This window comes from Amblyraja radiata, chromosome 10 (assembly GCF_010909765.2).
Source record: "Amblyraja radiata isolate CabotCenter1 chromosome 10, sAmbRad1.1.pri, whole genome shotgun sequence".
Lineage (NCBI taxonomy): Eukaryota > Metazoa > Chordata > Chondrichthyes > Rajiformes > Rajidae > Amblyraja > Amblyraja radiata.
In genome coordinates, this window is record NC_045965.1 from 14803022 (window position 1) to 14830274 (window position 27253).

The window sequence follows — 27253 nt, forward strand, 5'->3', positions numbered from 1 at the left end:
TAATGACTTATTTCCGAAGATGCTGTGGGAAGAGTCTGATCACTTGGGTCTGATGGGACAGAAGTCATTGCCCCGTTGGCTTTCTGCTCAATGCAAGTATAGAATGCATTAAGTCCATCAGGTAGAGCTGCACTATCACTGACGATGTTGCCTGACTTTGGTTTGCAGCCAGTTGTAGTATTCACACCTTGCCACAGTCTGCGGGAGTCCGAACATTGCAGCAAGAAAGGTCAGCAGCTCTGCTCATGTGCACATTAGTCCAGACCACTTGCAGCAATACAAGTATCTGTGATTGTTTTTGTTATTCAGCACAGTGTCAGTCTCACAGGTTCACAATCTCTGACGGGTAACTCTAATTAAACCCAGAGAAGCAGTCACTCCCTGCACATTAATAAAACTCTTAGCAAAACACCAGCCTGGCCATTTAATGAATCTAATATAATACTTGACATCCTGCCAGTTCAGAAGTCTGAGATGCTTATGAAAATTGTAGGCACCACAAGTATAAATAGGAAGGATACTTTGTACACAATGAGATTTCAACCAGCAACTCAGCAAAGACAATGGAAAATAACTCCAGGACGATATCCCAGTCTTCAAAGAATTCACCAAAAAGACGAATAGGTTCTTCCACTCGGGTGAAAAGTGTTCAGAATAATTGCATTCAAAGCAGCAGAAGCACAAATAGGGACAAATGTACCCAAACGAGAAGCAATTCAAGAAAGGACATGAAGACCAAATTGGGGAGAAATGGGAAGACGCAGTCAGATTCCTCTCCCAGCAAGATGCCAAGCTGCACTGTCGTAGATGTGGACAATGTGGTGAGCACTGATGAGAGCGAGGAAGAGCATGATGGCCTGATAGAAATGGACATAGCAGAGGAAGGTAAAGGGAGAAGGAGGAGGTTATCTGTGGCGGAGGAACCATGCATTACATGCTAAAAATAACTTAAAGAGTTACAGGGTTGAAGTCAGATTTTTGCCCGTTCCTCGTCTTGCTCTTTTTATTCTGGACTATTTCACGACAAGAACATAAGATGAATATTGGACTTAAACTTGAATCAATTTGTCTCGCGCTAAGTAGTATTTCCTAAATGCTGCAAATCCTCAGCCTTTGATTATCTACATTAGTCTTCATTCAATAGATTAAAAGGCTCTTCTGGTTAGAGTAATTCAAATAAAATTGCACATATTATAGATTTGGTTAATCTACAAAATATTGCACAGCTAACTTTCCAAATAGTATTTATCTAAATTAAATTCCTTTCCTTTTGAACTTTTGCGATACAGTGTGGAAACAGACCCTTTGGCCCACCGAGACCACGCCGACCAGCGATAACCCCGCACACTAGCACTGCCCGACACACCAGGAACCATTTACAATTTACAGAATTCAATTAACCTACAAACCTGTATGTCTTTGGAGTGTGGGAGGAAACCGGAACACCTGGAGAAAACCCATGTGGACACAGGCAGAACAAACAAATTCCATACCGACAGCACCCGTAGTCAGGATCGAACCCGGGTCGCTGGCGCTGCAAGGCAGCAACTCTACCGCTGCACCACTGTGCTGCCCTAGATCTAATTCATACAAGTGTAAAGTGATTGGAAAAACTTTTGGAAATTAAATCAGTGCAGGACATACACAGCGTACGACAGGACCGTGGGGAGTGTTGTAGAGCAGTGAGACCTTAGTGTAAATAGTTTCCTGAAAGTTACAGCAAAGATAGACAAGATGGTGAAGAAACCATATATGCAGGACATTGAGTATAAGAACAAGGACGTCATGTTACAGTTGTACAGAGTGTTGGTGAGACCGCATCTGGGATACTGTGAGTAATACCACAGAAAACATATGATTAAGCTAGAGAGGGTGCCGGAAAAATTCCAGAGGATGTTGTCAGGACTGGGGGGGGGGGGGGAGGGGGGGGGGGATACTTTGAATACTTTTTTATAGGAGGCTGAGTGGTGACATTATGGAGATATATAAAACCATGATGGCCATAGACAAGGTAAATAGTCATAGTCCTTTCCCCAGGGTTGCAGAGGCTAAAACTAAAAGGTAAAGGTTTAAGGTAATTGGGGAAAGATCTAAAAAGGACCTGTAAGTTAAGTTTTTCACACAGAGGATGGTTGGTAAATGGAAAATGCTGCAAGAGGAAGTGGTAGAACTGGGTACAATTACAACATTTAAAATACCGTTAGACAGATTCATGGATAAGAATGGTTAAGAGGGATACGAGCTAAATGGAGACTAATAAGATTAGCTTAGGAAGGCACCTTGGTCGGCATGGACAAGTGGGGCTAAAGAGGCCTGTTTCAATGCTGTATACTATGATTCCAACAATGCTGCACATTTCTGCCATTGTGCACCAGAGGTGGAGGCAATGAATTAGGATGACGGACGGGTTCCAATCACATAGGTTGCTTTGTCCTGATCGTGATAACCTTTTTGAGTATTACTGGAGCATCAAGGGTACATGGAGAGTATTCAATCACATTCCCGTTGAGACTCAATGGAGACTCATCTCCTCCCTCCTCCAGGAGACACAGTGTTTATGCAGATGTCCAATTGAGTTTCTTGTCAATGGAGACCTCCTGGATATTGATGGTGGGGCAACTAGCAAATACAATGCCATAGAATGTGAAGTATAAGTGGTTATGTACTCTTGTGTGCTGGAAATGCCATTATCTGGCACTTGTGTTTTGCCCACTTTTCAGCTTATGTCTGAATGTTGTCCCGGGCTTGCTGCATGCAGGCTTTGATTGCAGAGGAGTTGAAAATCGAATTGAATGTTGCACAATCAGCAGTAAACAATGAAAATAACAGATGCAATTTAATTAGCCAATTAATCTCCCAGCTTGTATGTGGAATGCGGGAGAGGACAGGAACATGCTGGAGAAACGCACAGGGTCACAGAGGGAATGTACTAACTGTACACAGACGTCATCCGAGGTCAGAATCGAACCGAGGTGCCAGGAACTGCAAAGCAGCACCACTAGCCAATGTGTTACCGAGTTCTCCCATCCATCCTGTGAATAAATCCCTTGTCTCATTTCCACATTTCTGCAGGATCCTTTATCTCTTGGCTTCACTGTCCATTTGACTGAAGCGAGCCCTATCTGTCCTGGCCTGATGGCAGACAAACACTACTGACTCATTAATGTTATTTAATCTTTATGATCCATTGTCCCAAGGCAATATTACAGTTGAACGTTATCTTGGTTTATAGCCTTTACTGTAACCAGTGCTGTCAGTCATTTCTTGTTATTACTGGAGTAAATTCAATAGAAATGAAAGACTGGAAACAAAATGTGAAAAGTAGAAGGCATAGAATCAAGGGAGAGGAACAAACAAGCCTTTGTGTGAAATAATGGTAAGATGACTGAAAATGTTAAGAAAGGCAAGCCTAAAGGCAGTCTCAAAGTGCAAACTGAAATTGCCTGTCCCACTGTACGAGGTAATTCAAGAGTTCTCCCGAGTTTCCCCTGATTCGAATTCGGAGGATTACGGTAATAGCCAGTCGTAGGTACTCGGGGGTTCTCGTGGACATTTTTCACGGTGCTGAAAAATCTTCACGAGTTACCGCAGTTCCCGAGTACCTGCCGTTAGCATTACGAGGCGCTACGAGACATCCACGAGCTCCGACGTAGCCGCTACGTACATTCTACGTACTTACCACGTGTTTGATTTTTTTTAAACTCGGGAGAGCTCTTGAATTACCTCGTACAGTGGGACAGGCCCTTAAACACAATGACGAATCTATCGCACATTTAGATGTGACTGGATACAATGCCTTTATGATCATGGTGAGGCTGAGGTCAAGAAATCCTATGCCTCAAGCTGGTTCACTCACACCCTGCTACAGATTCAGCCAACATAATCACTGCAGCTATTCCAAGCCAATCTTGGTGAATATATTCTGGCCAGAAGAAGGGTTTCGGCCCGAAATGTTGCCTATTTCCTTCGCTCCATAGATGCTGCTTCACTCGCTGAGTTTTTCCAGCAATTTTGTCTTATTACTTTCAGTGTTTCTTCCAAATGTTGTTCAATATGGGGGAGCATTAATGCAGCAGCCGAGGGATGCCAGTGTAAGCGTTGATCAGGAGGAGGTTTCCTTACCCATATTTAACCTGATGCCATGATATCAGCTGTTAATTATGAGGAATCCCAGGCCAAGTGTAGTTTAGTTTATTATCACGTGTATTCACTGCTCCTGGCTGTTACTTGCCTAGTCAACGGAGCAGCTCTCTGAGTTTAGAAGCAGCCCCCAGGTGTCTGTGAGCATTCTTCCTGGCGGCTGTGCTTCTGGCTCCTTGGCTTTGAACCACAAGCTGTCCCCTTCATTGCAGTGGGAAGATTTGCTGCACTGTCCCTTGTCATCACCAACCACCTCCAACCTTGATGGGACAGCACGTTGCTCCTCCTCATCACCACCACCACCTACATAAGATGTCCAGTGCAATACTGGAAAATTGCAGAGCCAGTTCTTCCCTACATCATGCCATTATTGAATATCTCTTAGGTCAAAATATCTTCCTGAACATCTTCTCGCTGCAAAACAATGCAACTCCTCCTTAAGTGATATTCACTGGCTCAAAGCCATGAATGTTGTTCATTTTTTATTCCAGACACATAAAAACAATATGCACCCAATTGAAACAATAGTTTAATAAGCAGGACAGTTAGTGTTGGCTGCAAGATGCAATCATGTAAATGAGCACATGGCATGAAAATTAGTGTCCTGGCAAGTCAAAGAACAACGGGTACATGTAAATGACGTTACGATCAATATGCTTGGGGGAGATCAAAATTGGATGGAAAATTATTATTATACAGGAGTGCTGGGCAGATAGCCTTTGGCAAATGCATAATGTGGGTCTGGTTTTCTTGCACTCAGAAGAACCTTGTCATCGGGACGACAGATGGCACAATGGGCTAAGTGTTCGGCTGGCAACCGGAAGGTAGCCGGTTCGAATCCCGCTTGGAGTGCATACTGTCGTTGTGTCCTTGGGCAAGACACTTCACCCACCTTTGCCTGTGTGTGAATGTGTGTGAATGTGTGTGAGTGATTGGTGGTGGTCGGAGGGGCCGTAGGCGCAGATTGGCAGCCACGCTTCCGTCAGTCTGCCCCAGGGCAGCTGTGGCTACAGAAGTAGCTTACCACCACCGAGTGTGACTGATGAGTGAATGAATAATGCGATGTAAAGCGCCTTGAGTATTAGAAAGGTGCTATATAAATCCCATCCATTATTATTATTATTATAGTAATTTGCTGGTCTGCTCCTTTTACTCAGGTATCGGGGACCAAGGTCTGGGAATATGTGAGTGTATTCTCACATTCATTTGTTTGCTGCTGGTTCTTCTCTTGTTCCCAGTATCTGTCTGGTTCTGCATGAAGGTAAGTACATTGCTGCCACAGGGCTTCAAACTGATTTTTTTTTTGTCTGATTGGTTCATTGGGCATCGAGTTTTTGTTTTTGTTTTTATTTAAATATTTTTATTAGAAGCAATGTACAGTCGTATAAACCATGGCATATGACATAATACATTTCGTGTACTACTTCTTGTTTTAAATATAAAAATAATAGACGCAAGAAAAGAAGAAAAATGAAGAGATTAAGGAAAGTAGTGATGAGTAGGCCCCAGAAGTTAACAATTGGTAATTTGTGGATAGATAGAGAGAAAGAGCCCATAGAAATGTATAATAAAAAAGAGAAGACCAGAAAGGAAGAGCAAAAAAAAGAAATAGAAAAAAGGAAGGAAAAAAAAAGAAAAGAAAAAACAGAACAGAAAAGAAAAGGAATATACCTACTTCATATCTTTCCACACCCCTCACCCAGTTCTGAAACGGTTAATTACCAGAGTTATGTTGCACCATATTATACTTGTAATAAATCGATGAAAGACCATATCTTTAAGAATTGTCCTGATTTTCCTGCTAGAACGAATCTCATATCTTCGAGATGTAACATTTCAGACATGTTTGTGATCCACATTTTAAGCGTTGGGATGGGTGCATTTTTCCAAAATTTGAGTATACCTTTTTTTGCTGTTATCAAACCATAGTTAAGGAAACAATTTTGAAATGAAGTTAGCTCAGAGCAGGCTTCCATTGTTCCGACAATAATCAATTCTGTGTTAGGGTCCAATTTTATTTTAAATACTTTTGATAAGATTTCAAAAATTTATTTCCAAAATTTATGAAGTTTTATACAAGAGACGAAGTAGTGTGCTATGGTTGCTTCTTGAGATAGACATTTATCACAGATGGGGGAAACATTTGGAAGAAAATTATTCAGTTTGGTTTTCGAGTAATATAGTCTATGTAAGATTTTCAATTGAATTAGGATGTGTCTTACATTAATCGAGCATTTATGTACATATAGCAAATATTTATCCCATCTGTCTTTAGAAATTTTTATAGATAGTTCTTGTTCCCACTCTCTTCAGCATGGAGTTTTTAAACTGGGTTTTAGACGAACAATTGAAGTATATGTAAGCAATTAACAATATAGTTGTAACAAACTCTCCAATTACCTTGTGTGGTGCAGGTGGTACATCAACATGAACGTGCAGTGATATTCAGGTTGGGCCGTCTGCTGCCAGGAAGAGCCAAAGGGCCTGGTAGGTGTCCACACTCAAAGCAATGTGTTAGTTTACAGTCATTGAACAATATCTCACAGAAATGGGCCCTTTGGCCCATCTCATCCATGCCAACCAAAATGTCTATCAGAGCTATGCGTTTGACTCATATCCTTCCAAACATTTTCTATCCATGTAGCTGTCGACAATTTTAAAAATGTCATAAATTTTGGTATATGAATGTTAATCATTTTTGTTAATCATATCAAGCACTTTTATTTCTGAATGTTATGGAAACATTTTTCCAGTATTCCTCATTTTCAAAAACATAGATATCGCTTTGTGATAAGTAAGGCTGGGCAATAATTTCCTAAAATGCTTAGCATCCAAAAGCAAATATTTAATAAATCCTGTTAAGCATATTTTTACAAATTGTAATTAGATTGAACTGAATAAGAACTAGTGAAGTGTGTAAAAGTACATACGAGTCCTTAGGAGCTTTGCAACCTTTGCAATTGTTGATATCTGCCGGGAAGCTTTTACTGATAAATTGGACTTTTGGATTTTCTGGGAATATTGGGATTTTTGGATGGGCATAGAAAACTGGGAGTGATACTATTTGACACAAATCTCTATAGTGTGGAATTCTTTGAAATGATATTACTCATAGTTTAGAGTTGGTGTAATAAGACATTCCATAATTGGGAAGAAAATTCTAGAATTCAGGGAACTGATGGTGAAATAACATACAAGGAAATGTGATCAAAAAGAACAAAGTGGTGGGGCAATTCAGCGGGTTGGGCAGCATCTCTGGCGACGGTTCTCGTCGGGATCCTTCTTGAGAATTTATAAAGGAAATGTGACTGTTATCTTTCTCAATGACTGATATTCCAGGTTAAATTCCCCAAACCTATGATCCCAGCAAGTCTGTACTTAACAGAAATGGAGACAGGATATTTAGAAACAAAGAACTGTAGATGTTGGTTAATACACAAAAGGACACAGTGTTGGCATAACTTAGCAGCATCTCTGAAGAAGATGGCGAGGTGACGTTTTGGGTCGAGATCCTTCTTCAGAAGCATATTTGTTGTGCAGTGTTACGGATGCATTTTATACACATTTTTTTTGTAAACCTCACATCTTGTCAGATGTTTTGCAATATTCCTTTGGGTTTGCAAAAAGTGCTGATGTGTTTTTGAAAATTAAAATGAATGACATGTGGTCCTGCAATTATTTAATTACAGGGCTCTTCTTCTTCATACCATGTCTAGACATTTACCACAAAGTGGATATGCGTGTCACTACCCTGGGGATTCCCTTTCACGAGGTAAATGTGCCACAGTCAATAAATCACAAAAACTATGACGAATGAACAAAAACCTAGGGAAATACATGGACCCAGGCCATTCATTTATTTTGAAATGTTAACAACATCTGGAACAGTGTATGTGGTTAACAGCTGAGCAGTGTTGGGGAACAGAGGGACCTCTTTGAATCCTTGAGGTGCCTGCTTTTTTGAGGACAGAAAGCCCACATAAACAAACATCATTGTCAATTGGCAAATATGACCATGACCATGTGTGAAGTGGCAAAAAGGCAGTCAAAACCCTCCCTTGACCTCCACCACAATGCTTCAAAATACATTGGCTCGAGATATTTGTTGCCTGGTTTGATGTAGTCCAGTCAACATACCTCTTTTGTAGAAACAAAGAACTGTAGATGCTGGTTTATAAGTTTGAGTAACTTAGCAGGTCAGGCAACATTTCTGGAGAGAATGGATAGGTGATGTTTTGGGTCCGGACGCTTCTTCAGATTGAGAGTAGGGTGTGGGGAAGGGGGTGAGGAGCTGGAGGCAAGATACCAATCATATCTTGTTTGCCTGTATGAGAATGTCTCATGGTGGTGCCAGTTTCCAAACCACATCTCTTAAATGGCTTCCTGTTGTTTACCAGTAGCTGGCTTTCATCACACTTGTCTTCTGCAGCAGTTTTTGTAATTTCAAGATTGATTAAAACATAGATTACATTTGAAAGGCTGGTGCTCATTTGTGCTATATATCAGCAAGACCAAGCGCAGGCTTGGTGATCGTTTTGCTGAACACCTCCGCTCAGTCTGCCTAAACATACCTGATCTCCCAGTTGCTAAACACTCTAACTCCCCCTCCCATTTCCATACTGACCTTTCTGTCTTGGGCCACTGTCAGAGTGAGGCCCCAGTGCAAATTGGAGGATCAGCACCTCACACAGTATTTCGCTTGGGCAGCTTACACCCCAGCAGTTTGAATATTGACTTCTCTAACTTTGTAACCCTTGCTTTCCCTCTCTCTCCATCCCTCCCCATTCCAAGCTCTCCGACCAGTCTGACTGTCCCCTAGATTAAACGTTATCTCTGTTTGTTTCGTTGTCACCTTCTCTTAGCTATCAATGATCAATTCTACATTTTCCTTGAGCTGCATCCCCTTTGATGCCTCATTTTCACACATTACACTTCCTTGTCTCTGTGTCTCCCTCTCCTTGACTCTCAGTCTGAAGAAGGGTCTCAACCTGAAACATCACCCATCCCTTCTATCCAGAGATACTGCCTGTCTCACTGAGTTACTCCAGCCTTTTATGTCTATCTTCGGTGTAAACCAGCGTCTACAATTTCTTCCTGCTCATTTATATTAAATGGCTTCCACACTATAACCCTTGATTATAGCTGTTATTTCCTCTAAGTTGGTCGAAGGGCCTGCTTTTGTGTTATATTATTCCATGACATCAGGAGTACTTCTGTTACCAAGCAAACTATATTTGATCCATTGTGACAAACTACAGTCCTATAATGGGAATCATGCCACAATTAAACAAATTGTATCTCAGCATAGCAAATAGGATTTAAGCAAATCCCAAATATTTTGCACACATAAAAAACAAGAATAATAATAATAATAATAATAATAATATCTTTTATTGTCATTGCATGTCAGTGCAACGAGATTTAGTGTGCAGCTCCACTGATGTACAAGAAAGGTAAATAAATACAATACATAAATAAGCAAGCTGAATTGATTGACGTGACCATCTGAGGGAGACTGTCCAAAGGGGGTGGGTGGGGGGGGGGGGCACTCATTAGGGCCGGTTCAGAGCCGCTATAGCTCTTGGGATAAAACTGTTCCTGAGTCTGGAGGTTCGGGCGTAGAAGGCCTTGTAACGTCTGCCGGAGGGAAGTAGTTGAAACAGACCGTGGCAGGGGTGTGATGAGTCCTTATGGATGCTGAGGGCCTTCCTGAGGCACCGCGTGTGGTAGATGCCCTCCAAAGAACTAGGGAGAGAGTAGGACCAATCAAGGATACAGGTGGGAATTTCTACTTGGAAACAGAGGATGAAGGCAAAGTACCAAATGCACACTTTGCATTGCTATACAAGAAGGAGAAGGACATGGAGGCGAGATCAATATAGGATAGACTTACAAGCTAGGACATTTTGAAGTTAAGAAGAGGTGGTGTAGGGTCTCTTGAAGAGCATTAAGATGGATGGATCCCCAGGGTCTTATAGGATCTATCCCATGTATTTAAGAGAGGCAAAACAATGCTGTGGAGGCCGAGTCAATGGATATCACCAAGGCAGAGATAGATATATTATTGATTAGTGCGGGTGTCAGGGGTTATGGGGAGAAGGCAGGAGAATGGGGTTAAGAGGGGAAGGTAAATCAGCCATGATTGAATAGCGGAGTAGATGTGATGGGGCGAATTACCTAATTCTGCTCCTATAACATGAAAAAAATAGCAGGGACTTTGCTCCAGATGAGGCCATGGAGTTTAGACAATATTGTTCCTTTGTTTAAGAAGGGAAATAAGGATATTTCTAGAAATTGTAGGCTGGTGAGGCTCACATCAGTAGCAGTGAAATTATTTGAGAGGATTCGTAGGGATAGGATTATCACAAATTTGGAAGGGAATGGGTTAATTCAGAACAGTCAGCATGGCTTTGCGTAGGACAGATTATGTTGTATAAACTTGATTGTGTTATTTCAGAAGACAATGTGATTGTTGGGCAGTGGATGATCTCTGCATGGATTTTAGAAAGGTAGTTGGCAAGATCCCTCACAGTAGGTTGATCCAGTTGATTAAGATGCATGGGATCCATGGTATTGTGATAGTTTGGATTAAAAATGCTGTCTGGATTAGAAGATACTAGCTATAAAGAAAAGTTGGACAAACTTGGATTGTTTTCTTGGGAGCATTAGAAGCTGAGGGGATGCTTGATAGTAGTGTATATTATTATGAAAGTCGTAGATGGGTAGATAATCAGAATATTTTTCTCAGGATGGAAATGTCAACTACTAGTGTCCATAGCCTTATTATTTATGAGGGAAGGTTTAAAAGAGATGTGCAGTTCAAGTTTTTTTTACACAGGGAGTGGTAGGTAACTGGAACATGCTACCAGGGATGGTGATAGGAGCAGACATGATTGTGGCACTTCAGAGGCACGTGAATATGCAGAGAATAAAGGGATATAGGATATCATGAGCAGACAGACAGGTTTAGTTTAGATTGGCACCATGTTCAGCACAGATATTGAGGGCTAAAAGGCCTTCTCCCATGCTGTACTATTTTATGATCTTAGCATTTCTGTAACGGAGTATTAGCAGAAACACGCATGATTTTTCACACACATTGAAGGAATTATTTTGAACCAAACTAGAACCTCCTGGAATCAAACAAGAATCAAATCTGAGAATTTACCCGTATTTTTAGATGCAATATTATAAAGAGGTAAAGGTAGGAGTTGTTTGCCTTCCATCACAGTGAGGAATGTGGGGAATCTGCTGTGGTGGATGTTTATTTTAATTTTTATGTAGTTGTGTGGCTTGTTGCTTTTTTTTTCGTATGGCAGTATGGTAATCCACATATCACTGTGCCTTAATTGGTACATGTGACAATAAAAGACCTTTGAACCTTTGAATTAATTTTATATTTAAAAGCAGATTCAAAATGTAAAGCTGTTGCATTGACCATTGCTCTGACTGTGTCTAATTAGGGTTGAGTTGATTTTCAGTGGATTCCCCTGTAAGGCCGCAGTAACACAAAGATACATTTATTTTACAGGTGATATCTAAGGACATGATGTTAGCTGAAGTGAATGCATGCTGCTACTATCGGGTGGAGAATGCCTCCCTCTCATTAACAAGTGTCATCAATTTTCATGACTCACTATCATTGCTTGTACAAACTTTTACTAAGCGAAGTTTGGCACATCGGAAATTCAATGAAATTCTCCTGGAAAGAAAAAACATTGGTGATGAAATCAAGGTAAATAAAATTGTAAGTGGAGTATTTATGGATTGGAATTTAACCCAGTTTATCCTCCCCTCTCATGGAAAATTACTGTCTCCATTAGTTCCTCTTTAAGCACCTTTTATCAGACTTTGCCCTATTGCTGATCTCCTTTCCTTTCAAATGTTTTGTCTCCATCCATGTGGAAATGCATCTCTTTTAAAATATTTGGCTGAAATCCCTTAAGCTGCTGCACTCTCAATATCTCCGTGGATCCATCTGTTGCATATTCTCTGTGCTTTCCCTACTCGACCTCTGTCTTATGTTCCACAGTTCACCACTTCAATACCTTGATTGCTCCTTTTATTTGTTTCACATTCAAGGAAATGCTCTTGCTTGCATCTCCTCCTGCCCTACAGTCATCTCAGGAGTGACCTTAGATCCCATCTTGTCTCTATCCTTTCCTTCACATTAGCTGAAGATATGGAACAAGCTTCACATATATTCTGACAGCAACATTTCCCTCAGCTTCCCGTCATTGCCTTTTGGCCAGGATCAAGTTATGAACCGTACATCAAATTCCATGATCCAGATTTAGAGTGGGTAACATTGATATTTATTTCCTGTCATGTCCTTGGATAATTATGCACAACCCATGGATATCAATGCGACTGGCTTTACCTTGCCCTCATCATGTATCTATACACTGTAAATGGCTCGATTGTAAATGTGTATTGTATTTCCGTTGATAGGTTAGTGGATAACTAAAGCTTTTCACTGTACCTTGGTGTACGTGACTATAAACTAAACTGAACTGAAATGCAGGAACCCAGGTGGGGTGGTTAGCAGTTAGCATGGAGCAAAGTGTGGAAAATGCAGTGAGGGAAAATTCCCATCATTTCTATGGGCAATGCACTTGATCTGGCAGTGGCTGGAAAAGGCTCAGGGAGTCTTCCCCATTCAATGCAGGGAAGGAGTTGTGATTTTGTCATTGATTTTGTTTTTAATTGTATTGAGTGCCTTGAAGAGATTCAGATGTTTTTATTTTTTACATATTTTTTAACATTTAATAGTTCTAATGTCTTCTGGTTATTTTCGAACATGTTACACATGCGGATACATTGAGTTGAATCTTTGAAGTATTTCACAACTTTGGCAGTACCTGCTAAGCCTAGTACTACCATCTGGTTGTAGAAATAATCAACTGCAGATGATGGTTTACAAAAAAAAAGACAAAGTGCTGGAGTAAGTTATCGGGTCAGACAACATTCCTGGAGAACATGGATAGGTGACGTTTCAGGTCGGGACCCTTCTTCAGACTGGGTATCATTTAATTGACTGCCAATTTTTATTCTTTCTGTGGGTGGGATTTGTCCTGTTCCTCCTCTTCTCCCCACCTGATACCACTACATCTTCGTAAGTCATCTCAATGCCAGGACCTCACTGAATGGCTTCATTTCTCCCTGATCATTCACTGGGTAAGTATCAGCATTGTGCAGTGGTCAGTAGTATGTACAGGCAGCTCACCACTGATCACAAATAACTGGTTCATAGTTCAGGCACGACTGTGACTTACATGTTAAACTATTAAACACATCCTGTCTCCACAGTGTCTCCTCCCCATCTCTACTAAAAAACTTGCCCCACTTTTGTTAATACTCACACCGTACCTCCAGAGTTAGATTTTGTATAAGTCTCTTTTCTAACTTCTGAATCTCCATCTAATGAAGATTGTCTGGTTCTGTACCAGCTGTCTAGCATCTAACTCCATATACTCTCATTGCTGTACACATTAATCCGCCCATCTCATTCACCCACTGAATTTCATTCAGAATCATCTTACACTTTCTCTCTGCTGTCTAAATCCCACTTTGTTACGATCAGACCTCTACCTTATCCCTTATGCCCATCTCATCTAAAATTCAATTACTCGGATGTTAAGTCCCAACCTTGATCACTCCGTTATTATATGTTTATAATAGTTATCAAATCAAAGAAACATTCATTTCTCTCTTTACTGTCTTCTTTAACTTATTCAGATATCATGCCTTTAACATTTTCTGTTTCTCCCTCAAAACCTATAGGGTGATTTCACGAAAGGTCACTGGAGCGTAGATCCTCACCCACGTGACCGCAAAATTTAACTGGGGTACAAGCGTCACTTCCGGTACATGTTAGTGATGCTGAAAACATGCACTTTCACACCCGTTAAAAACCGCGAAAACGGCCCGTTTTTGAGCTGTAAATTACTGTGCCAGTCGGGGTGACCGTGAGGCACAGCTACCTAACTTTACAGTCCAGAAGAAAGATAAAAACTAAGGTAAATTCAAGAGGGAGCTGAAGGTGCAAAAACAGCGGAAGTGCTTAGCGGACATTTGCCGTGGAGATATAAAGACGAAAATATCGGGAATTATCGCGTTTGCTCGCTGCATTTCATCAAAAGTAAGGCATTATTGACGTTTTATCTTTAATCATTTGTTATATGAAAAGTTTTAAAAGTGAAAAATTCGTCAGTAAAATTGCAAAATCGCCCATGGTTCTCAGGTGGGTTTTAACATGCAAAATGAAAACGCTTCTGAAGCTCCATTTACCATTTAAATAATCGTAACCTATTACAGGTGCACAACCTTTTATCCGAAAGCCTTGGGACCAGACACTTGTCGGATTTCGGAATTTTTCGGATTTCCGAATGGAAGATTTTTAGCGTAGCTTAGGTAGGTAGCGCGGGCGGCTTGAAAAGTCTGGAGCGGCTGCCTCCTCCCCGGAGACCGGGGAATCATTGCATAAATGTTAGTCAGTTAGTTTGGAGGGATCTTATGTGGTGGGGGGTTGAAGGGGGAAACTTTAATTCTTAGTCCCCTACCTGGTCGGAGAGGCGGGGAGCGGGCAATGCCTTACCGGGTCGCCGTGCAGTAAGCTACGGAGTGCTGTGGCCGCCAACTCCCAACATCGCGGAGCTGGGGGCTGCGGGCGTCCGGTCGCGGTTGGAGCTCCGACCCCGGTAACTCTACCCCTGGCTGCGCGGCGCTCCAAATCCAGCGCGGCCCGCGGCCGGACGCCCGCAGCCCCAGCGTCGCGATGTTGGGAGTCGGCGGCGTCGCAGCACTGGGATACCAGCGGGGAGCGGGCAATGCCTTACCAGGTCGCCGTGCGGTAAGCTCCGGAGCGCTGTGGCCGCCGACACACAACATGTCGGCGGCCACAGCGGTGCTGGGGCTGCGGGCGTCCGGCCGCGGGCCGCGCTGGATTTGGAGCGCCGCACAGCCAGGGGTAGAGTTGCCGGGGTCGGAGCTACAACCGGCGCCGCCCGCGGCCGGACGCCCGCAGCCCCAGCTGGGAGTCGGCGGCCACAGTGCTCCGGAGCTTACTGCACGGCGACCCGGTAAGGCATTGACCGCTCCCCGCCCCTCCGACCAGGTAGGGGACTAAGAATTAAAGTTTCCCCCTTCACATAAAAGCCCTCCAAACTAACTGACTAACATTTAAGCAATGATTTACAGATGTTTAAGTGTCTCCCCGGTCTCCGGGGTGGAGGCAGCCGCTACAGTAGTACAGACCTGGGTTGACCGTGGGTCGTTTCGGGTCAGGTTTGGCGCCAAACGCGAGCTTTGGTGTGCAGACGACATCCTGGAAAAAATGGCCGGTTTTCGGAGTTTTTCGGTTTCCGGAACTCCGGATAAAAGGTTGTGCACCTGTAATGCGTTTTGAAATAAATTTTACTCAGATGTAAGCTAAGGAATGGGATAATTGTCAGCTGTTAATTTGGACAAAATCAGGACATTTTATTATTTGCCAAAATATATTTCTCAATGCTCACAGTGGGTGCCCAATCAGGATTGTTGACATCATTCCATGCTGCAGGCTTGTCTGTTATTAGATGATAAATAAATAAGTCGTTTGGGTGATTGTGCAGGCTTTAAACAAGAAACATTGAGAAATATATTTTGGCAAATAATAAAATGTCCTGATTTTGTCCAATTAACAGCTGACAATTATCCCATTCCTTAGCTTGCATCTGAGTAAAATTTATTTTAAAACGCATTGATAGTTTACGATTATTTAAATGGTAAATGGAGCTTCAGAAGCGTTTTCATTTTGCATGTTAAAACCCACCTGAGAACGATGGGCGATTTTGCAATTTTACTGACGGATTTTTCACTTTTAAAACTTTTCATATAACAAATGATTAAAGATAAAACGTCAATAATGCCTTACTTTTGATGAAATGCAGCGAGCAAACGCGATAATTCCCGATATTTTCGATCTTTATATCTCCACGGCAAATGTCCACTAAGCACTTCCGCTGTTTTTGCACCTTCAGCTCCCTCTTGAATTTACCTTAGTTTTTATCTTTATTCTGGACTGTAAAGTTAGGTAGCTGTGCCTCACGGTCACCCCGACTGGCACAGTAATTTACAGCTCAAAAACTGGCCATTTTCGCGGTTTTTAACGGGTGTGAAAGTGCGTGTTTTCAGCATCACTAACGTACCGGAAATGACGCTTGTACCCCAGTTAAATTTTGCGGTCACGTGGGTGAGGATCTATGCTCCAGTGACCTTTCGTGAAATCACCCTATAAACTCTGTTCGGTTGTGAGTCTATTCCTGACCTACTTTATTTTTAACCATCTCATCAATTCTGATTATGAATTCAGAGATGCTGCCTGACCTGCTGAGTTCCTCCAGCACTTTGTGGCTTTGTTCATAAACCAGCACCTGCAGTTCCTTGTCTCAATGTTAACATTTGCCTAAATGCTCTTGAATTGATCCTTTCCAGAGTTCTCTTATCCCACCCTACCATTCCCAACACCCTCACTAATTTAAACCCCATGTTCCAGATGCAGGCAATGTATGTATAGTTACATTCTCACAAAATTACTCCTCCATTCCTCAGTGGGGTCTTCATATGCTAGAACTTTTAACTACATATCTAATATTCCCATTCATTTATCCCTTTGCAAATGTTCATGTTTCTTTCATTATCGGCCAGAGATAATAGCCGTGTAATCCTATGTTTTAATTTCAACCAGACCAAATGTGGACACGTTGGGCCCGTTCCCCCAACGCAATATTCCACCACTCACCCATAGCCCCCAACTGTGACGCCAGATATGCCTGTTGTCACGCGAGTTTACGGCAACCCTCACCCAACTGCGCAGGCGCGGCCGGCAAGTGGGAGCACGATTGCGGCATCATGCGCAGCTGATGGGTTCCCGTTGTGATGCCAGAAAACCCCGTTGTTACACGAGTCACGGCAACCCTCACCCAACTGCGCAGGTGTGGCTGGCAAGTGGGAGTGTGACTGCGACTGCGACATTTTTAAAGTTCAAAATAGCAATAACCTGTAAAATATAAGATCAATGTGAACTTACTCTCCCTCTTCGGTCCCATATTCCCCTCCTCCACTATCCTCCCTCTCCACCAACCGTCCTCTGCTTCCTCCCCTCACCCCCTCCCCCCACCAAACAATGGGAATCGCAATGTTTTTTTTTTAAGTTTTTTTTTAGAATAGAAAAAAAAAGCTTTTTTTAATGTAAATGAAATTCGGGATCCCATTGTGAGGTGGAATGCTGCTGAGGGGCAAGGAAAGTGTTTTTTTAATGTTTTTTGTAAAGTTTAAAATGTCAATAACTTGTAGAATATACCATCAATCTGAACAAAACTTGTTTCATTTACATCACAGGACAATGGTAAGGTGGGCCAAAAATTGTGCGCAAATATAGGTACAACTTACAAATACGGAAGGAAGGAAGGGAGGGAGGGAGGAAGTGATGGAGGGAGGGAGACAGGGAGGGAGGAATGAAGGAAGGATGTTAGTTTGCAAACTCTGTAAGCAGAATCCCATTCCTTATCTCATCTATGTCACTGGCACCTACTTAAAACAGCTGAATCCGGAAGAAGGGTCTGAAACAGTCTGAAGAAGGGTCTCAATCCAAAACATCACCCATTCCTTCTCTCCAGAGATGCTGCCTGTCCTGAGTTACTCCAGCTTTTCGTGTCTATCTTCAGCTGAATACTATCACGGCGACACTATAATCCTAGCATTTGGTAACCAACAGAACTTCCAGTCACAACTGCAGAAAACAATGTCCATGTTCCCGTTCACATTGTCCCTCATCTTCAGCACTTTCAGCTTCACTCGCCCACCTTCAGTGCTGTGGTCATTTTGATCATCTGCTGAATATTCACTTTCATCCACATACACCACTTCCACTGTAGATCTTTTTTGATGAACTAAAATTACTTTTCAGAAACCTTGTGTAAACTTTTCTGACTCATTACCTGACCCAGTTGAAGATGGTGAACTGAGTACGTCACTCCTCTTGTCATTCTTCTTGCTGCGGTTTCACCTTATTATTTCTCCCCCAGACCAGTGAAGCGCTTTCCTCAATCATTTGTTTTTGCCGTTCTTCATTCTCATTATAGAAACATAGAAACATAGAAAATAGGTGCAGTAGTAGGCCATTCGGCCCTTTGAGCCTGCACCTCCATTCAATATGATCATGGCTGATCATCCAACTCAGTATCCTGTACCTGCCTTCTCTCCATACCGCCTGATCCCTTTAGCCACAAGAGCCACATCTAACTCCCTCTTAAATATAGCCAATGAACTGGCCTCAACTACCTTCTGTGGCAGAGAATTCCACAGATTAACCACTGTGTGAAAAATGTTTTTCTCATCTCGGTCCTAAAGGATTTCCCCTTTATCCTTAAACTGTGACCCCTTGTCCAGGGCTTCCCCAACATCGGGTACAATCTTCCTGCATCTAGCCTGTCCAACCCCTTAAGAATTTTGTAAGTTTCTATAAGATCCCCCCTCAATCCTCTAAATTCTAGCGAGTACAAGCCGAGTCTATCCAGTCTTTCTTCATATAAAAGTCCTGACACCCCAGGAATCAGTCTGGTGAACCTTCTCTGTACTCCCTCTATGGCAAGAATGTATTTCCTCAGATTTGGAGACCAAAACTGTATGCAATACTCCAGGTGTGGTCTCACCAAGACCCTGTACAACTGCAGTAGAACCTCCCTGCTCCTATACTCAAATCCTTTTGCTATGAATGCTAACATACCATTCGCTTTCTTCACTGCCTGCTGCACCTGCATGCCTACTTTCAATGACTGGTGTACCATGGCACCCAGGTCTCATTGCATCTCCCCTTTTCCTAATCGGCCACCATTTAGATAATAGTCTACTTTCCTGTTTTTGCCACGAAAGTGGATAACCTCACATTTATCCACATAATACTGCATCTGCCATGCATTTGCCCACTCACCCAGCCTATCCAAGTCACCTTGCAGCCTCCTAGCATCCTCCTCACAGCTAACACTGCCCCCCAGCTTCGTGTCATCCGCAAACGTGGAGATGTTGCATTCAATTCCCTCGTCCAAATCATTAATATATATTGTAAATAGCTGGGGTCCCAGCACTGAGCCTTGCGGTACCCCACTAGTTACTGCCTGAAAGTATTTCTATAACCACTTTGTTTGGCTGAGGTAAAGTGTTTCGATCTCTGAGCAGATGTTGGACCTGTGCTATGAGGGATCCTCAGCTGTGATATTCCACTGCATGGAAGCCAAAAACATGAAAAAGCACAAAAGAACCAGCCTTGTGCAGCAAAGCTCCCACTAACCTTTCCTCTTTCAGCTGCCACCATTGGGATAGTGAAGCTCTCTGAGGGAGAGAGACTGCAGAATCAAAATTGTGACAGGGGAGAGAACTGAATGTTGCAAAGAATTGCAACCCGAGGAGGGATAGAAGGGATAAAAGTAACTCAGCTGGACAGGCAGCATCTCTGAATAGGTGACGTTTCGGGTCGAGATCCTTCTTCAGAATCGGTCTGTCTGCCTGTCCCACTGAGTTACCCCAGCATTTTGTCTATAAACCAGTATCTGCAGTTCCTTCCTACACATGGAGAAAAGCAGGAGGGTTTAGTCAGGAGGGTTTAGTCAGAAAGATGACTGTGACAGGAACCAAGTAGACAATCAGGTGAGAAATCTGGGGTAGATTTGTGATGGGAAGTTTTAAAATGAGGAGAGATTACAGGTCCAGTCAGTCATGGGGGGAATTGGTGAGTGGTTCGCAATGGGTTATGGGTGCTGAGGGTATTGGCAATTAGGAAACGGCAGGAGCAATCTTGTGGAGATGTAACCAAGGGAGCTCTCAGGCTCACTAGTAATGGCCCAGGTAAGATCAGGCCCTTTAAAAATGCAAACACTGGTTTCCATATTCTGGTTACGGCCTGCTTCACTGTGTGCCACTTATGCCACTCACAGGTCTAGCACATATGCTACAAGTTTTCCCAAGTACAATGGTACACTGTGGCACACATCACTTGACTTCATTGAATATGCACAATGATCTTCATGGGATTACATCATTTTCTATAGGCAACTCGCATCTAATTTAAGGAAGTAGATGGTCAGATCTATCAGTGTTATTTTGCAGTGCATAAAGGCATTGCACAGGAGATGGCAGTTCTAGGCCAATATATTTTTCTCACAGCCAGCCCAAGGGAAGTACCAAGAAAACACTGAATTTCCGGCACAAGATCTCTCCTAATCATCTCCCAGCCCAAAGCTGTTGCTCCAAGTAAAGGAAAGAAGTTGTTCAAATCTGGAATGCAATATGCAAAATACCATTAGAGCCAAAACAATAGTAATTTTCAAGAAGGAATTAGCATAAAAATATATAGTAATAATTATTTGGTGGTGAGTGGAAAGAAAGGATGTGGAGCTAATTGGATATTCCTTTCTAAGAGCCAGGTCAGGTTCAAGAGGTCCATCATCCTTATTCTTTGATTCTATGAAACTTCTACATTGATCATCAGCAACAAATCCAAGTAAAAGGATGTAGCATTTCAATAAAAATTCCTCCATTAGAATACTAGATTTGAAATTCCATGGCAATGTAGTGAATTGTGTGACAATTTTTGCCATTCATCTATTCAAGTGGACCAGCCCCATGCACCTGCATCATAATCTGCTCTCTTTATTTCCTCATTTTGGTTTGCAGGTTGCACTTGATGCAGTAACGTGGAAATGGGGAATCAAGGTGGAACATGCTGAAATGTAAGTTCAAGGCAGGAAATTCTGAAAACCACTCAAAACTCATTATTAGTAATCAGAAGTTATGGCCTTCATTGTGGTGGAACTTTCTTGGAAGGTTGTAATTTCAAACGCTGTCCTGGGTTTTGAGCATGTCACTTAAACTAACCAATAACAATAACAATGGATTGCTGCATTGTCAGAGATACTGATCTTGAAGGTGTTATTGAGGCTTCAATCGCCCGTTCAGGTGGACACAGAGAAGTACGCAATGTGCCCAGCCAAGATTCACCATCATCCCTCAGCTGTTTGTGGAAACCTGTCATACAAATTAATGGGTGAATTTGATTTGGCACATTTATAATTTAAAGAGTAATTTACTGGTTGTCCTATTACCTAAAAGCGCTGACGAGAAGATGTTTGGCCACGTAGGATACATATTGGAATGATGTCATCCAATATGCTACGCTTGTCTGGGACATTGGTAGCAGAAATGGGTGGTGGTTGTGGAAAGATCAGTGACAACATGATGAGAACCATACTTTCATTCTGCCCAATATGCTACAGCTGTGTTTTTAGGTTACTCAGCTATTTGACATTTCTGCAATGTGCAGGCTGCCACAAGCTGACTTTGTGCCTGGATGCTCCGATACAATAGTCACTTTGCCATGGCTGCTTTTATTTTGTTTGTACACTGGCTGTGGTTAACCCATTCAGTGGTGGGAGAGACGTCTGATCTCCAGCAGTCAAGTCATCATGAACGTCATTTCAAGTAGGGCCGTCCAATCTCTGCCAGGTTCGAACATTGTGCTGCACGCTGCAGCAATAAGCAAGACATTTACAGTCACTTCTCCAGATGTGGGATTGTTGGAAGAGGAGCAGGGTCACCTGAAGCCACTTAGGCACTAGTCCTCAGCAAAGCACCAGATGACACCATGTGAAGCACTGGGATAGGACTCTGGAAAAATCACAACATTTGGCAAAGTCCATCTGAAAGTAGGCTAGATTTAATGTGCAATACTAATAATCAGTATTCTCCCTTAAAGTGGAAATATGCATTGGAATGAAACAGCCAACATGTATGTAGCAATGGGTAACATCTTGCTGTTGATTATTTACCTCCATCACAGCAAAGACGTCCGCCTACCAGCAGAGCTTCAGCATTCATTAGCAGTGGAAGCAGAGGCACATCGGAAAGCAAAAGCCAAGGTGAGAAAATGCTGAATTAAGTGCAGGAGATCATGAACAACTGGTGGCAATTCATTTATTCTCTCTAATTCATCAGCAGAATTTGTTTTAAATTAGCTGGGAGCGATAAGGAAAATGGGGGGAGGGGGGGAGGGGGGGGATAGGGGGATAACAAAAGCCATTAAGTATAAACGTGGACTGCCCGGGTTTACTCATCCCTGTTTTCATTTCCAAACACATTCAAAGACATATTCTATTTTATCTAATTCAGAGAAATGCTCATCTAGATCAACAATACCAGTATGCAGGAATATCTAGTGAGCTGTATGCAAGCTCATTTGCAATACATCATTTGAAATATAACTCAAATTTGTTTTGGAAAACATGGAATATACAGGATATAGAATTCTACAATTATATGATACACAAGGAGATGTTTTGGCCCATTGTGCTTGTAGCATAGCTTTGGGTTGAACGATCTAATTAATCCCATTCTCCCCATTTCTTTTTGAATATTTATTCAATTCTATTTTAACATGCAACATCTGTGGCGACAGAAGCAGAGTTAATGCCTCTGTTCAATGAGTATTTCCTGCTTATTCTGTTTTATTTCAAATTGTCAGCATTTGCAAGTGTTTAGTTTCCCTCTCAGAGAAAGCAATGCTTACCTGCCATGTAAAATAAGTTTCCTCAAGTTACATCATGTAAATCCATGTATTCTGATTAATCACCTTTTTGCCACTGGAGTCAGTTTGTCCATCGTAACCATTTACGATTGTGAACAACTTCATCAAAGCGGCAAAGTTGGGTGGCACGGCAGCGCAGTTGTTGAGCGCCAAAATCCCAAATTTGATGCTGATTATGGGTGCTCTCTGTATGGAGATGGTACATTCTCCCTGTACCCGCTTTCCTCCCACATTCCAAAGTACAATATTTAAACAATTGTGGATTAATTTTTCTACAAGACTGCCTCATAATGATTTTAAAGGTTAACCATATAACCATACAGTATGGAAAGGGGCTCTTTCCCCAGTCCACACTGACCAGCAACCACTCATTTACACTCATATTCATTTAATCCCCCCAGTGCAGTAGCAGTTCTAATAGCTACACTACTGTGCCACCCTATAAAAGACTATTAGTATATACTAGACCAAGTGGGACCTGTTGGGCCCCGTTCCCCCAACGCAATATTCCACCACTCACCCGTTTCCCCCAAAGCAACCCATTTCCACCACTCACCAGTTCCCCCAATGCATCTCCCTCTCTCTCTCTCTCCCTCTCTCACACACAGACACACACACACACATACACACTACCCCCCCCCACCCCCCCCCCACCCTGGTGCACAGTCCAGTCAGAGCTGCTATTACCATTGACAATTTGTGTAAAAGACCCTACAGCTTGTCGGATCTCTCTATCTCCCCCCCCCCCCCTCCCTTCTCCAGTGCACGGCCCATTCGGAGCTGCCATTAGTCGGAGCTGCAGTTATCGTTGTCAACGCGTGAAAAAGACTGCAGCTTGTCGGATCTCCCTCTCCCTCTCCCCCCCCTCTCTCTCTCTCTCTCTCTCTCTCTTTCTCTCACACTCACACACACACTCCCCCCTCAGTGCATGACCCAGTCGGAGCTGCCACAACCATTAGCCACAATGACTGCAGCTTATGTAAATGATGCTATTGTGATTGGTGGTCTGTGAGATGGTATTTGATGTCATCACTGGAAGCTACTAGAAGAGTAAAAGGCAGTTATTTTTTTCTAAGTTGGCTTTTTTTAAACTTTAAATATCAATAACGTAAAATATAACATCAAATCTGAAGGAAACGACATGACCAATGGCGGGAAAACTTTGAGTACGGTTCTGCAAAAATATCAGTGCTGCTGGAAGAGTCTCCCTCTCAAAGGCAGTTATTATTTTCAAAGTTGCCTTTTTTTAAACTTTAAATATCAATAACTTTTCAAATATAACATCAAATCTGAAGGAAACTTGACAAGACCAACGACGGGAAAAACTGAATAAGATTCTGCAAAAATGTTAGCGCTACCATGTACCGTTTTGGCGAGGATACAATAACACGTACACACACACACAATGAGACTTTTAATAGTATATAGATGGGGGGTTTTTAACCCTCTAGAAACAAAATACATTTGTTATGTGAATCAGTTGCAAAGACCTTTTCACCTTAAGATGGTCAATTTAATGAAGTGTCCTTCAAACCAATAAGGAAAACATGAACAACCAAATTATTGATTTTTAGTGAACCCTTCTCACAAATCCTTGGAAATTAATTGCAGGTGATTGCAGCTGAAGCTGAGAAGGATGCCTTAGAAGCCCTAAAAAATGCAGCTGATGTTCTCTCTGGATGCCCTGCTGCTGTCCAGCTACGGTATCTGCAAACTCTTTCTGGTGAGAAATCTTCCACAGTCATCTTACCTCTGCCTTATGATGTTCTTAATACTTTGTCAACCATAAATCAGAAACCTTTAGAGACCACTGCTGCAACTGAAACAATAAAACCAACACTGTCTCAAGAACAGAAGTCCAAGCCTGACTCCCCAATGTTATAAGAGGTGGAAATTACAATTCTAAGTGACAATAACTATGTATCATTTCTGTTTGCCAGCTATGTGGATACCCTTGTCATCTAACCAGTGGCATTATGGAGGAAATTATCTGCAAACTATCTGAGTTATGATAACAAATTAAATGCATAAACATTTTACTCATGCACTTAGAATGAAATGTCCAGTGCTTATTGAAATTACAAAACACATTGGTTCTGGGAGAAGACAAATAATAAAGAAAGCTCTGCTTGCATCAAACATGGTGGAATAATAACAAGCAGGTCATTCATAGCAGAAATATATAAATCTAATTAAGTGGAATGTGTGGTTTGTTGAATAAGTACAGATTGTTCTTGTTTCATTAAACACTGCATGCCACAATACAAATATGCCTACAAAAAATCAGGCCTCAAAGTAAACATGTTCAAAAATGGAGAATTTTAATGAAACTAACATGTTCTCATGTACCCTGTAAAATGTTAAGAATTCCATCGTCCCTTTTAGCTATGGATTTCAATCTACTCATGTATGTGAAATATCTGTGACTGGTCTAAGCTTTTCTTGTGAGGGAAGATAGGCCAATATTGTATTAATTATATTCAAGATAATTCAAATGTAATCTAATCATTTTCAACAAGCTAGATTGATCTAGAAGATTGTGACCAATTGATTTAAATGTTATGCTAAATGTAAAGATACAGAACTATCTTTACAGCCCAAGGGAAGATTTTACATGTTATAATTGCTTTATAAATGCTCAGTGAAGTGTGATGAATTTTCTATGGGTGGTATATTTTCTTGTATTTATCAAGGGAGTCCTATTTATCAATAGAACATGTACAGTCACATACTATGGGTAGGGAGGAACAGCAGATGCTGGTTTAAACCAAAGATGGAAACAAAAAGCTGGAGTAACTCAGTGGATCAGGCAGCATCTCTGGAGAAAAGGAATTGGCGACGTTTCGGGTGGAAACCATTCTTCAGACTGATAGTCAGGGAAAAGGGAACGAGAGATATAGGTGATACTTATGACAAATGAATAGAAGATATGCAAAAAGGGACGACAATAAAGGAAAGGAGGATTCCTCAATGGTCCATTGTTGGCTGTTGGATAGGTGATAACGAGTTATACTGACAGCAGCACTAAACAGGCTGACAATGAAACTAGTACGACAACTAGGGTGCGGGAGGGATGGAGAGAGAGTGGATGCAAGGGTTACTTGAAGCCAGAGAAATCAATATTCATACCCCTGGGTTGTAAGCTGCCCAAGTGAAATATGAGGTGCTGTTCCTCCAATTTACGTTTGGCCTCGCTGACAATGGAGGATGCCCAGGACACTCTAAGAATGGAGGGCTATTTTTTGTAATTTTGTTTGTTCCTGGGCATTCACATTTTGAGGGGATGATGGTGTTGAACAGTCTATGAACAACAGCCTGGCATCTGTGTTTTTACTGTCCAAGTGGTCCAGTATGGAGTGGTGAGCCAGCGAGATCGCATCTCTTGTTGTTCTATTGTGGCAATAAGCAAATTGTAGTGGGTCCAGGTTCTTGCTGAGATATGCACCATAACCAACCTCTCAAAGCACTTCACCATGGAAATGAGTGCCACTAGTCTGTAGTCATTGAGGATTGCCACCCTACTCTTCTTAGGCACTGGTTTTATTGATGCCTTTTTAAACCAGGCTACATTGTTTGCATACCAAACATCAAGCACCTGATTGTCTCAGAAGAAAGAAACCATACTTTATTGATGTGAACAGTATCATGATGTAAATATGCAATAGATAAATAGTGATAATAAAAACATAAACTTACCATCAAATAACAATTCTTACATGCCTTCATTTTGTGATATAATTCATGAAAATCAGGCCATCATAATGTGTTAGGATAACTGCATTGCTTCTTCTTGGAGACTAATGAATTATGACAGTGGTGCTTTTTCCATATCATTTTACTTATCTCTTCCCCCATGTATGATGTTGTTCTGAGAGTATCTCGTTTGCTGCATCTGGTATTGTAGTTTATTCTTGTAGTTTATTCTACGTAATTTAATGGAGTAAATTAGCTATTTAAAAAAATGCATTCATATTGGGAACATTGTATGTTTGCTTGACAATTTCCATTATTCATATCAAAATGATCTCAAATTAAATGCTGAAGCTTCGTGCCAGTAAGCAAAATGTTGTTTCATGTGAATATGGGGCAGGATTTAGTTACTTATTTATTCCATAGACACTGCCCCTTCCCCACTGAATAATTCCACCCTATTAGAAATCACACCTTATAGGTTTGAAAGTTCTGGCACTTATGCTAGAGCTCAGTTAAAGAAACAAAGATATTGTTATATTTTTAATTAATGGTATTTTGTATTTGTCTGAAGTGTTTTGAGGCATTTACTTGTAATGCTTTTACAACTTAACACCAAGCTGGTGGAAACTTATTTAAAGCATGATTCAAGACAATATTGTTGGCTGGAATTTGAAACACATTTTGCATCAATGAAAAAACGCACTCCATGCAAAATTTTGAAAAGTATGGTTTGTTTTTGTAGTAAATATGTTATATCTAATAATAAGGCAATGATCATGACTATTTGCTCTTAAGTTTAGCTTT

At 41.7% G+C, this 27253-nt stretch overlaps 2 protein-coding genes across 2 annotated transcripts in view; one reads left to right on the forward strand and one right to left on the reverse strand.

Annotated features, from left to right (window-relative positions):
* Window positions 1-27253, reverse strand: part of LOC116977581 (P-selectin-like) — a 152190-nt gene that overhangs the window by 86925 nt on the left and 38012 nt on the right. The window lies entirely within an intron of this gene.
* Window positions 564-24640, forward strand: LOC116977431 (podocin-like). The gene is made up of 8 exons (XM_033027859.1): window positions 564-885; window positions 5298-5401; window positions 6555-6627; window positions 7830-7912; window positions 11672-11875; window positions 20851-20906; window positions 22013-22091; window positions 24368-24640. Exons 1-8 carry the CDS (start codon window positions 564-566, stop codon window positions 24638-24640), a joined length of 1194 nt encoding a protein of 397 aa, XP_032883750.1.